This window comes from Salvelinus namaycush, chromosome 4 (genome assembly GCF_016432855.1).
Source record: "Salvelinus namaycush isolate Seneca chromosome 4, SaNama_1.0, whole genome shotgun sequence".
NCBI lineage: Eukaryota > Metazoa > Chordata > Actinopteri > Salmoniformes > Salmonidae > Salvelinus > Salvelinus namaycush.
Window position 1 is genome coordinate 42,357,633 of NC_052310.1, and position 14,021 is coordinate 42,371,653.

Sequence of the window (14,021 nt, forward strand, 5' to 3'; positions counted from 1 at the left end):
AAACCGCCGTTGATGACATGTTCTATAGCAGGCTAGGTTATTACAGCACTACAACCCAGTGTGACTGTGGATTGTCTCAGCAGGCGCTCCAGTCCACACACCAGTGTGGATTTATGGAGTTGTCAGAGTTGAGGACAGATCTCCGGGCTTATGGCTTGAGCGCAGGGCCAAAGTCCTGTCACAGTGGTAATGACTGTCCTCGAGGCGGCGGCCAGTTATGTGGCCAGAGATGAGACCGTGGTCAGAGCCCGGCGGACGGTCAGTCCACACACACACACACACACACATCTTTATCTGGGAAAGTGAGCCTCTTCCCTGATTTGATGTTCCAGGGCTCAGTGATTAATCTCCAACCTCTTATGACGTAAGCATACCTCACCCCCCCTCAGGACTGGGCCCTGCTTCGGCCATATACAAAACACACACGATGGCCGTCTTTGAAAATACAGTGAACTGTTCAAAAATCCCAGCGGCCTCATCCCACCTACTGTAAAAAAAATCATTGTAAATGCTGTATGGTCTCCGCTGCGCCCCAGTTGACTGATAGACTTGACAGTGATCTCTATTGGCAGAGGTGCATGTACAGCTCCATTTAGCCGGTAACATTCCCGTAACGCTTGTGTGCACGTTGGGAGCGTTCCTGCGACGTTAAAGATGCGCTGGGAGAGCGCATCATTAGCCGCTTGTCAGTCAGCCCCTGCCATAGACCTTAATAGCACGCCGCGTCACGCCTGATGATCGCCAAAGCCGCTCTGTCAGAAAGGGTGCAGTCACAAGAAGGCTAAACATTCTCCTCTCGTCTAACTCAGACATCCTTTCATATCCGTAGCTTAGCGCTCGCTATGCTAACATGCCCCCCCCCCCCCCCCCCCCGCATCCCTCAGACATCCTTTCATATCCGTAGCTTAGCTCTCGCTATGCTAACATGCCCCCCCCCGCATCCCTCAGACATCCTTTCATGTCCATCTCTTTAGTTCTCACTATTCTAACTGCCCCCTCCCTGTTCCACTGGCTCTAGTGTCATACGCACAGCACCGAGTCAACCCAAGCAAACCCCCGCCGACTCCTGTTTTTTTAATTTGACACGATCTGCTAATCAAACTGCTGGTTATGGCTTAGAGCAGAACTAAAAGTGCCTCAAGTGTATAACAGGGCTGCGACAAGCAGGGACTGTGGGTAGGCTAGTTATGTTTTGATTTGATATTTTAGTTTTTTACCTGGAAAACCAGCATTGGGATCTCAATTCACCTTTGATGTGAAGACTGACACTTTCAAAGGGAAGGTAATCTTGTTCAATCCAAATGTGTAGCCTATGCTGCATTCATTATAAATTGGGGTGTTTTGCTGGTTTCATGAGCTTATGGAATGCTATTATCTGTAGTCCAGGCCTATGTTGTCATCACAGTGGCCCAGTAGGCTAAACTTTCCCCCTGCTGATTGCCTGTGTTGTGCTGATGACTTTTTCTATGGTTCTGTCTGTCCCCAGCCAACGGTGTCCAGTGGTCATGGAGGGGGCACCAATGAGGAGCAGCAGCTGTACTGGGCCAAGGGCACTGGGTTCGGTACAGGCTCCACTGCCTCGGGCTGGGACGTGGAGCAGGCCCTCACCAAGCAGAGGCTGGAAGAGGAGCACGTCACATGTCTTCTGCAGGTAAGAATCCCCTATGCCAGGGTTTCCCAAACTCTGCCTGTTCCCCACCCCCTGCTAGCACTACACAGCTGATTCAAATAATCAAAGCTTGATGAGTTGGTTATTTGAATCTGCTGTGGAATGCTAGGGCATGGACCGAATCCTGAGGGTTTTCCCCAATGGTATAAAAGTGTTAACTGGCTAACAAGTCAGTTAAGAACAAATTCTTATATACAATGACTGCCTACACCCGCCAATCCCGGCCGACGCTGGGCCAAAGGTGCGCCGCCCTATGTTACTCCCAATCACGGCCGTTTGGGATACAGCCTGGAATCGAACTAGGGTGTCTCAAGCACTGAGATGCAGTGCCTTAGACCGCTGCACCACTCGGGAGCCCTATGCTCTTACGTACATTACAGAAGTACTTCCTGTCTAGTTACCCCAGGGTAGAAGGTTTAACATCGGTATAACGACAAGTCTGTAGACAATTAGAATGCGACAAGTGTCGCTAGTGAAAACATAATTTATACTCTGGTGGAATGTCTGTAGACCGTCGCTCAGACTGCCTGTTTCCTTGTCGCACAGACATGGAAAAAAGTGAATGCCTCTGTGACTGTTGCATCGTCCGTTGTCGTGGTTACTGGGCTGCTGCAGCAACAAAAGCAAATCTATTTTGGACAAATTATACAATTCTCAGATGATAAAATTACCTACTTTTACCTACTAAACACTCACAACCTTAAGCTATTTTCTGTAAGCTCGCCATCATTACCTTGTAAATAATGTTGTGGGTTTATTTTCCTATAGCTACTTTTTATTCATTGTTAAAGTTAAGACGTGGTCAGCTATGCTCTGGTCATTATTTGTACTGGCTATCCAGCTAGTTAACAAGCTAGCAACTAACCAAAACATTGTTTAGAAAGTTGCCTTTCTTGCTAGGCTGACATTTACTAAATACATTTTTAAAAGGATGGGTTTATTGGCGTTTAAAATAGTGCAAGTATGCTATTTGGAGCACCGGGCTGCTGATATCATGCAGTGGCTTATTGTTTATATTTCCATAACCACAAGTTTGATGTTGGCCGACCAATAGAATGTTCATGACTTATCGTTAGACCAACTGTAAAACAGCCTTAAGGCTTACATGTGTTGCTAAAAGTATATGTGTGCGCCACTTATTCTGTCTGTCAGGTGCTGGCCAGCTACATCAACCCAGCAGGCTGTGTGAGCCACGGAGAGGCCCCTACGGGGGAGAGCAGGGGCCACAACAGCAACGCCCTGCCCACAGTACTGCAGGAGCTGCTCAGCCAGTCCTGCCTCATTCCAGCCATGTCCTCCTACCTACGCAACGATTCTGGTGAATGAACACTCTTCTTTAGACTTTGTGTTGAAAGTTTCCATGTAGGTTATGATAACTCCCGTTTAGGATGGCTTTGCCTTTAGTGAAACGGGAAAGTCGAAGGCAAATCTCACAACAATTAATTTGATAGGTTGAACGTACACTACATGGCAACAAGTATGTGGACACCCCTTCAAATAAGTGTGTTAGGCTATTCAAGCCAAACACGTTGCTGTCAGGTGTATAAAAATGAGCACACCGCCCATGCAGTCTCCATAGACAGACATTGGCAGTAGAATGGCCCGTACTAAAGAGCTCAGTGACTCTCAATGTGACACAGTCATAGGATGCCAACTTCCAACAAGTCAGTCAAATTTCTGCCCTGCTAGAGCTGCCCCGGCCAACTAAGTGCTGTTATCGTGAAGTGGAAACGGCTCAGCCGCTAAATGTTAGGCCACACAATGGTCTGGGGCTGGTTTTCATGGTTCGGTCTAGGCCCCTTAGTTCCAGTGAAGGGAAATCTTAACGATACAGCATACAATGGCATTCTAGACGATTCTGTGCTTCCAACTTTGCGGCAACAGTTTGTAGAAGGCCCTTTCCTGTTTCAGCATGACAATGTCCCTGTGCATAGTGAGGTCCATATCGAAATGGTTTGTCGAGATCGGTGTGGAAGAACTTGACTGGCCTACGCAGAGCCCTGACCTCAACCCCATCGGACACCTTTGGGATGAATTGGAACGCTGACTGCGAGCCAGGCCTAATCGCCCAACATCAGTGCCCGACCTCACTAATGCTCTTGTGGCTGAATGGAATCAAGTCCCCGCAGCAATGTTTCAACATCTAGTGGAAAGCCTCGCCAGAAGTGGGGGCTGTTATATCAGCAAAGGGGGGACCAACTCCATATTAACACCCATGATTTTGGCCATGTAGTGTATCAGCACATGATGAAAGATGATACCCTTTAAAATATATATATATATATAATTTACATTTCAGTACTGTGTTTCTCATGATCTATGGCTTCTCCTGGTCTCCAACAACATGTGATGGTAGTTATGTCCTCCTTGGGTGAGGTGGGTTGGGTTTGTGTGCCAGTGCAATGTAATTTATCTTCTTACCTTTGGGGTTGCTCCACAGTTTGGGGACCACTGGAATATAAGACCGCATAGTTGTAGTTGTTTTCAAATGTTACGCTGAGGGTAGTAGGCTATTTATGTGTTGCACCTTTCCTCACAATTGTTTTCAATGTTCGGACTCCTATTCTACTCAATGCATTGATGAAGAATTAGTCGGAAGTGCAATATATTGTGTTGGAATTACAATTACATTTCTAAAGGAGGCAAACTATTAGTAGGAGAACCTTTTTTTTCTCTTCATCATCGTGATGTCCTTAGATGAGGTCTTTTATGTGGAAGACTGTATTTTCTGCAGCTAGGCAACCTGGTAAATTGCAGTGTGTGTGTGTGTGTGTGTGTGTGGGGTTCATTTGCTTGATGAGACCACAGATGGGGCTGCAGGATCTTCCTCTAACATGGCTATTGCTTCTGGGGGGGTCGACGCTCTCCAATAAAGTTAAATAAACAATTTAAATGATATTAATCCAAGCTTTCAAGATACCCATCCACTTATGATTCAGTTTTTTTCATGCGTGAGACCGAATAGATTTTGTCTAATTTGTTACTTGTGACTTTGTCTGGTAGTAATTATTATGAGGAAAATTGGATGACATTTTATCTTCTGACGATAGGAAGTGTCCACCGCTCGACACGATCTCATTCTCTATGCTGTGTTCTATATTTTTTTAATATGCAACAGACGTTTTTGTTAGAAATAATTAGTTCCCCGCACCGAGCAAGTCTTAGAACCTTTTGTCCCTCGAGTATTGTGGTAGAAAAGTTTAGTGAAGGTAATTCTTATTCTGAGCATGTAGCATCGTCATTCTACAGTGCTTTCTGTGCGGAGTCGCTACTCTGATGTGATCAGGGTCTGAAAAGGTTTTCTGTGAAAGCAGGATATGATGGTAATCCTCGAAGGTAATCCCTAGTCCCTGGTGGTGAGGGCTGACCCAGAGTTAACTGAGCACTGAGTTAAATGATGGGTCAGTCCATTGCTCTGACTAGGTTTGCTGTCTGTTCAGCTGTGACCCTGGGGGTTTTCAGAGGAGCTTGCATAAACCAAAGTTGCAGAATGATCAAGACAAACTTGGCTACTGCTCTGTTCAATCGTTGGGAATAGTGAGTTCAATATCATTATGTTGGACGTTTTTTACGTCAACATTTTTCAGAGACAGCTATGTATGCATTAATGAATCAATCATACAATCAATTTTACTTTGTTTTTAACAATAACATAATGGCAATCATTTATTTAAATGGTTCTCTATTTATAAATGAAGATGTAGCCTAGGCCTATTCACATGAATGCATATTCAGTAAGTGTGTGCATGCATTGCGTTATTGAGCTTGTTTTTGCTGATGTCATCTGTATCCACATGAAAATCTGTTTCCCTTCCATTTGGGACTTATTTTCTTATACTGGTCAACAACATTTGCATAGAAGTAGCTTGTTTTATAAATGTGTGCTCGGTCTCTTTAACCAGTAATAACGTCGTTTACGAGGCAAGAATAATATGTATCAATAATTCATTCTTATGTGGTTTCTTGCAATAACCCTCAGACTTTAAAGAACTGTGATTCCTAAAAGATGTGTCTGGAGATTTGGTCAACTCTGTCAGATTTGTCTAAAATCCTAAATGAATCAGGAATGAGCAGGGTCCGCTATACCATTAGGACCCCTTATGCATGTCCTCATTACAATGTAGTTTAATAAGACCACACATGGTCTATAAAGTTCGACTTTTGATAGATTTAAACAACAATATTGGCATCATGGTCACATCCCTAAAGTGTCAGCTCCCTCTGCCTGATAGAAAATGAATTTTGATTCAAGTGTGTTACATTTAATTAGATTTTAGTCATAAAGCATCTGAGGGAAAGCAAAATTGCTACTGTATATACCACTTTAATGAAGAAAAATGAAAATGTTCAACTCTGTAAAATATAAACTCAGATTTTGTTTAATGTCATCTGAAAGATCTGATAGAATAGTGTTTATTGGGGATTTTCAAATTAGTCATTTTACTAATGTTTGTATTTAACTTTTATTTTTAGAGGCAGACATGTCAATTTTGAGTATTTATCAACTCCGTCACTGGAGTATTTTGTCAATATTCTGAAAACCTTTGAATCGCTGTTCTGCCATTTATACTTAATGTATTTGCGTGCTAGACGAACGTGAGGATATTTGCTCTATAAATGTTTTATGTTCTAAATCTAGAAAAACATGCCAAAAATACTAACAAAGTTAGCCCTTGAGCATGTAATAGTGCTATAAAGCAAAATCTGAGGTTAGGAAGGGAAATTTAAAAAATTTAAACATGCGTGTTTGTTTTGTAGTGAAAAAGCGAGGAATATAAGTATTTACAATGACATCAAACAATTAGCAGGGAATACCTAATCATAATTGGTTAAAATCACACGATGCACACCAATGATGTCATTGAAAACACAAATCTTTCTCCATCTTTTTTACTACAAAACATAGAAACACGCAATTTTCGCATGTTGATGTTGGGGTGGTGCTGGAGATGATGAATATGAAGTTGGAAGTTTTAGAAATGTCCCTTTAAACAATCATGGCCTTAAAATACTTTTTGGACAATAATTGTGAAGATGAAATTCCTTTTTATGTTGTCTGACGGAGTTGAAATAAATCCAGTTGCATTTTTATTTATTTTTTATGATTAGGTTCCTTCACATGGTCTGATAGCTGATACTTTGGTCTATCAAAATTGAGTTAATATTAAGACAAATATTTGTGGGGGGAAAAGTTAATTTGCCCCGTCATTCAAGAATCCTTAAGCTCTTAAACAGCAAAATATTATCTCAGCCTAATACTGCACATTTTTCTCTGCCCCATGAGGGAACAAAATGTCTACAACGTTGCGGGGTTGCGCTGCGAAACTGCGCTACGCCACTGAAGCTACGGTATCTTCTTGCATTGTAAAGTTTTCTTGCCTGTATGGCCGTTGTTTTGCGTACAGTTACTTTTCTTCATGCCGTGTCACATTATTCAAATGTGCTAACTTCTGTGCAGCATAAGTGGGGAGCTAACATGATGCAGCCCATTCTCCCAGTGCAGGTTAAGTGGAGCAGGCACAGTGCTTTCACGCTCTGAGGACATTGGCTGACAGTTGATCCATGACAGAATTACCGAAAGTAATAACTTCTAGTACCGCACTGTTTTTCATGTTCAAGTACAGACGTTTGAGTAGACGGTGAAGCACTAGTGGGTATAGTAGAATCCATCCACAATCTGTGGGGATAGGAGAATCTGTGGTGATCTATCCACATTTTGTGGTGAATTTATGGTTCGCTTATGTTTTTGTCCAGTCATTTATGAATATTAACAGAACAGTTGCTCACAGACCTTTATCCATTGCCAGGAATAAAATGGCAAGTTGACACACTACCAAGGAAATAAAATAACCTTGAAAAAACCTTTTTATTGCGTTCTCTCTACACATACTTTGCTTATAATGAACCCTTAGCAGGAGACATCACTTTCCTGACTATGGACAGATTATTGGCATGTTTGATTTTGACAAGGTGCATAGACTCGCCCTAAAATTATTTTATGCTTCTCAATCTGTTTGTTCTGAGCTGAAATGGGCAGGTAGGCCTGTATAAATATAGCCTCCATTCAGAAGGATTTGCTTTCTAACGTAATTCAATAATAGTTGCATATCAGGTGGCGGTAGCTAATAGCTTTGTGTATGTAACCGCAACTGCCGCTTTGTCCGATGTTGTCAGTGTGTGTCTGTTCCTGTATGTGTGTTGTGGTGTGCATTAATGCGCCCCTGGTCTCATAATTAAATAACAACAGATAAAGAGATGAGTATTGTAATTGGTCCTCATTATCTTTTAAATGCCTCAGACACGCTCGAGCGTGGTGTGTGCAAATATGCAGCCGGGGCCGTCTGCTATTAAATCACATTATGTTTACTGCCTCTTCATTGTCGCTGGCCTTTCTCCTATGTCATTGTTGTGATTAAACATTTGCCTTTTAAAATGGACTAATATTTCAATTGACATGTTTTATCACCCAATTTAATAACAAATTGTGTTTCTGGTGATGAATCTACTGTGCAGTATGGTCAGTTAAGTCGGTTCCGTGTGTGCGCTGATGGAAGCCAAGGGCTCCTCTCACTCTGTTGTATCGGCGCCAGCCCTCAGAGCCATGAGCTGTCAATCAATGTCAAGAGGTTGCTGGTAATATAAAAATGAGAAGAGACCTAAGCACTCCTGACGTCTTTTTTAAATTATAATTTTTTTATATAACGTGCTGCGCTGAGGAGTGGGGGGAGGGGGTGTTCCTTCCAAAAAGCATTAAGTGCAAGGCAGGGGGCAGTCAGCCCTGGGAGGTTGATAACTGTGGGTGTGGTGACAGAGCCAGACTTGGTATTCAGTAGGAGTGTGGCACTAATGATCAACTGTCATATGCTGCTGGAAGGAGGGATTGAAACCTCCATCTCATTTCTACTTAATGTACTGCTTTCACTTTCCATTTTGTCTACCATTTACCTTCAATGGCGTTGCATTTTTTTTTTTTACATGATGCTTGTAGAAAGAGCTAGCACAATTGCCGTATACCGGTGTAGCTGATGGTTATGGATGAAGACGGTCATGAAAATGAAAACTTCATAACCGTTTAAACCTTTTGGTGTGGAACAAACCGCTGACTGAAGACGGGATGGTCGGGCATCCGTGCGTTTGAGTCCGTAACTTGCTGAAACAAGCAAAATAGTCTGGTTGCCAAGGCAAAGCCCCGGCAATGCAGCAGCACATATAGAAATATAATGAATAGAATGGGCTTGAAACCTGGCGTTTTGACTGGTAAACTCATGGGTACACATGCAATATTCTGTCGTGAGAAGGAATTCCCCTCGACCACAAATTGGGGGGGGGGGGGGGCATTATTTTCCATTGGCCCCCATTGTAAAAGCGCCAACTGCTGTGTTTAATGTACATGTAACCAGATAAAAAATCCTGACTTATAGTTGACAGTTCTCCCATGTAGGGAATTAGAGCCCTGTGGCTTCAGGTTATTCGGCGTGGGAAATTGTGGGGACCAGGTGTCCAAGTAGGCTACACGTAGCTATGTGTTGCGAAAACATTTCCTCACAGGTAAGATATTGAACTTGTTTAGTATAGTCTGTTTGTAACTCCGCTCACTACTTGTAGCTGTATAGTCAGTTTTGTTTGTTGGTCTTTGCTAGCTTAATATTCCAGTCGTTAGCTGCTAGCTCCGTCATGACAAGGGGCATGCGGGAAGCCCTACGTTACATTTTTTACAAGTAGTGAGAATGCTCAGGAGCAGTTGATGTTGAAAAGCAATCTAGATATGTTGTGCTTTTGACTAAAACAAGTTGACAACAAGAAAGTGTTTGAAAAAGGTTGTTTTTGCAGTGAGCCAATGGGGTAACCATGGGTTGTTTTCCCCCAAGGCGAGTGGGCTGCGACATTCTATCTAATACCGACTGGGAGTATGCCTGCCTGGTATTCTGACGCAATAATTCCATGGTAATGTTGAATGTTAATTCAAATGATGCTAACTTATGTGGCTCATGCAATATATTGAGTTGGATCAACAAATCACAGCACATACACTACATGGCCAACATTATGTGGACACCTTCTCGTCGAACATCTCATTCCAAAATAATGGGCATTAATATGGAGTTTGTCCCCCTTTGCTGCTATAACTGCCTCCACTCTTCTGGGAAGGCTTTCCACTAGATGTTGGAACATTGCTGCGTTAACTTGGTTCCATTCAGCCACAAGAGCATTAGTGAGGTCGGGCACTGATGTTTGGCGATTAGGCCTGGCTCGCAGTCGGCATTCCAATTCATCCCAAAGGTGTCCGATGCGGTTGAAGTCAGGGCTCTGTGCAGGCCAGTCAAGTTCTTCCACACCGATCTCGACAAACCATTTCTGTATGGACCTCGCTTTGTGCACATGGGAATTGTCATGCTGAAACAGGAAAGGGCCTTCTACAAACTGTTGCCTTAAAGTTGGAAGCACAGAATTGTCTAGAATGTCATTGTATGCTGTAGCGTTAATTTCCCTAAACTGGAACTAAGGGGCCTAGACCAAACCATGAAGAACAGCCCCAAACCATTATTCCTCCTCCACCAAACTTTACAGTCGGGCAGGTAGCTTTCTCTTGGAATCCGGCAAACCCCGATTCGTCTGCCGGACTGCCAGATGGTGAAGCGTGATTCATCACTCCAGAGAAGGCATTTTCACTGCTCCAGTGTCCAATGGTGGTGAGCTTTACACCACTCCAGCTGACGCTTGGCATTGCGCATGGTGAGCTTAGACTTTTGTATGGCTGCTCAGCCATGGAAACCCATTTCATGAAGCTCCCGACGAACAGCTGTTGTGCTGATGTTGCTTTGAGGCAGTTTTGAACTTGGTAGTGAGTGTTGCAACTGAGGACAGATGATTTTTACGAGCTTCAGCACTCGGCTGTCCCGTTCTGTGAGCTTGTGTGGCCTACCACTTCGCAGCTGAGCCGTTGTCACTCCTAGACATTTCCACTTCACAATAACAGCACTTACAGTCGACCGTGGCAGCTCTTGCAGGGCAGAAACTTGACGAACCGACTTGTTGGAAAGGTGGAATCCTATGACGGTGCCACGTTGAAAGTCACTGAGCTCTTCAGTAAGGCCAGTCTACTGCAAATGTTTCCCTATGGAGATTGCATGGGTTGTGTGCTTGATTTTATACGGGTGTGGCTGAAATAGTCGAATCCACTCATTTGAAGGGGTGTCCACATACTTGTAGTGTATTATAACATATTTTACTTACTGCTTTGCTCCCTATGGGTACAATAGCAATGGCCGCCAGTCCACCCATTATGCCATCATTGACTTGAATGGGGATGCCCATTCTTTTCATTATATTTCTATGGCAGCACCTGCAGTCAGGAGGAGAAAGTGTCAACATAAATACAATTCAATAAATAATTACGTTTATTTTTGCTATTTGAACGGTTATTACGGTGGCCACGGTCATTTGGTGGGCCAATTACCATCTTCCAAAATTCCATGACCGCCACAGCCCTACTTGTATAAACAGTTATATATTTTTTTAATGATTTGGTGACATTTTTTCTGTAGGCGTAGGTCCTTGCAGCTTGCATTGCGTGGTGTTTCGGAAAAGTGCTGCTACCTTTGCTTCAGGGATGACACCAAACGCATCAATCTTTCTTTGATCTCTATTAAGATGGACTACTCCAGTCCAAACCCATTCTCATACCATGCACCATTCATCCAGTGTCGATACATTAAAAACCTGGCTACTAGCTTTATTAAAAGGATAACACACTAGATGACATTAAAAGCATCATTAAGGCTACACCACCACACTCCTCTGTCTCCATTCATGCTCTTCATCCTCAGTGTGCAGCCTAATAGCCGCCGTGCTGTGATGAATTTCTTAGCCCAGCCTACTCATGCTCTCCTAAGAGGCACGGGGGGGGAAACCCTTTTGTGTCCCATTGCTTAGTGTGGCCCCTGCCTGCCCCTCTTCCCATCCTCCCTCTCCCCTCAGTCTATCTGCCTCAGGCCACACTCATTCCTCCTGCTAATCTCCCAACTTGGCCGCGCCGCTTGCGTATTATTCCACATTAGTCATCGGGTGTCTTGGCAATCCTTTTGGGACGCATTACACCGCTGCGCACTCCATCACAGGAAGTTAGACCATTAGTGAGAGGTAATGCCTTTTAATGTCACTGCGAAACTAATCTATTTGAATTGAAAATGACATTTATTTCTCCCCTCGCTCACTCCCCTTTTACCCAACCGTCCTCACACGTGAACCTCCACGCCCCCGCACCTCACCGTCCTTCCGTGAGCGTGTTAGGAACAGCTTGTTAAACAGGACAAGCATCTAGTCCACGCTTTTGTGAAGCGTTCTCTGTGAGGTGTATTGGTGAGGAATACTGCAATTGGGCCAAGCGCTTCTATCTACGTGCAGAAACCATGAGCGGAGATGGCTTAGCTCCACAGCATTAGCATCTCCTCCGCTCTTCCCTCTTGCCTTCATTCCGATTCCACCCTTTTCAAAAGCAGATGTGATTTAAAGCCGTCTGTGTTTAATGGGCCTGTACATTGATGTAGTGGGTCATCTGAACAAGGGAGGTTTCCAGAGAGGGGGCTGGACGGGTTATTCATGGCCCAGACCCCATAATCTCATGGAGAGGCCATTGTGGGGATCGTGACTGCCCTATACTGCTCCAGTTCTCAGCACCTAGACTACATTTCTACAGTGCTCGTCCCTACTGCTGGACATGTTCCTAGTGGATCTGAATCCACAAGGTGAATGCTAAATGACTCACTTCACCAGATTCATTAACGCTTCCCCTCCCCCTATTTGCATATGACAATCTACCCCCGGCTGGCCGCCTATTCTACTATGGAATTTTCTCTGTATGGCAGTTTTGAAGTAGATGTGGGTGTCTATGCCTATTGGGTTAGCAGTAAGGCGGTAAGGGCGTCGGTAAGGGCAGCGGTAAGTATGGATCGCAGGCAGGCCTCCCCGTGGTAAGAGTACTCATCATGGTAAGGGCATTGCCTTCGTAAGAGAATTTCCTTGAAAGCGTGTTGTCCTTTCTGACATTACTGGAGCATTGTGGATGAGATGCTGTGCACATGAGGATTAAGCCTAACTAGTTTTCTAAGCAGTCCCAGCCTTACTCTAGCTTCAGGAACAGGCAGATGGAAGTAGGGCTGGGAGCGGATGAAGTCAATAGTGGTGCTTTGCTCTGAGGTTTATTGGGCTGCTGTTTCTTGTCGTGTTCCTCCGTGAGCACGTGATGTCATTAATAGCACCTGGTCTGATTACAGCGACCCTTTGGTGTTGTAGCATGTGGTGTTTCCTAACAGTGTGCGTTGTTCACTTGTGTAGTTACCCAGGTTGTACTTGCTAGCTACTTCATCTTGTGTGTCCTTGACCCTATTGATTCACACACAATGTGCACATACACACGCTCACAGCACATTGAGGTAGGTGCAACTGACACGATTTCAATTTCCTGATGTGCGTTTCCGATTGCAGTAGCAGTCGATACATCTGAAACCGAGCTGTGAAAACTGAAGACTCTCTCTGAATCCTAATACTAATCTGAGTAGGAAGGTACCTAACTAATGGAACATGTTGTAGGCATGCTATAAGCATGTGAAAATACAGACCCCATCCAGCCCCTTTGAATATGTGACAAACTTCCTGTTACGCACCCATCATCTTCACCGTATGTCTCGTGTCCTTACTGGTATTTATGCGTTCGGTCTCACACATACTCAGACAGGCATTCACTTATGCATACATTCTCACACAGAACCCATCATAGATTAGGCTTGAGGCTAATCCAATTCATATATTCTAATTTTATTGTTTACATTTTCCCTATAGCACAGTACATCTAGAGTTTATCCATATATTTATAAAAGCTTTACATTTTTATACAGAAACAGGATTACTGACCCTACCCTGAAATCAACATGAACAAATACATCAGTCACCCCCCCCCACCCCCACCCCCACCCCCCAATAACCAAACAGAACGTGGAAAAATATGCAGAAAGAGACAGTGTAAGTCAGGCCTTATGTTTTAGTAAATGCAGAATGGAGCTTTCTTTCTGGCGCCCACAAGGTCCTTTCCACCCTTGCGGATGATTTCATCGCCACCGCAGGCTCTCCTATCTGTCTTTCTCTCCACTTCCCTTTTTATTGCAGATCTCCAGTTTTGGTTTTGAAGTCCCAGGTGGTCAATTGGAATAGAAATGTTTCCTAGTCATTGCCACTCCTGCTCTCCTCGCAGATCAGTTCTTGCCGGGAGCGAGATACAGACAATAGAGATCGCTCTGTTGTGATTTGTCAAATCATGAGAAGCGGTGACTAACCCTTTGGTTTTGGGGTGTGTGTG

The 14,021-nt window shown here is 44.0% G+C and overlaps 1 protein-coding gene across 1 annotated transcript in view; it reads left to right on the top strand.

The window, feature by feature from the left end:
* The window catches only part of LOC120046546 (baculoviral IAP repeat-containing protein 6-like), a 147,300-nt gene that overhangs the window by 76,836 nt on the left and 56,443 nt on the right, over positions 1-14,021 (top strand). The window contains exons 63-64 of the mRNA XM_038991874.1: positions 1,487-1,651; positions 2,822-2,987. Of these exons, the coding sequence (XP_038847802.1) occupies positions 1,487-1,651; positions 2,822-2,987 (331 nt within the window). The remainder of the gene's footprint in view (positions 1-1,486; positions 1,652-2,821; positions 2,988-14,021) is intronic.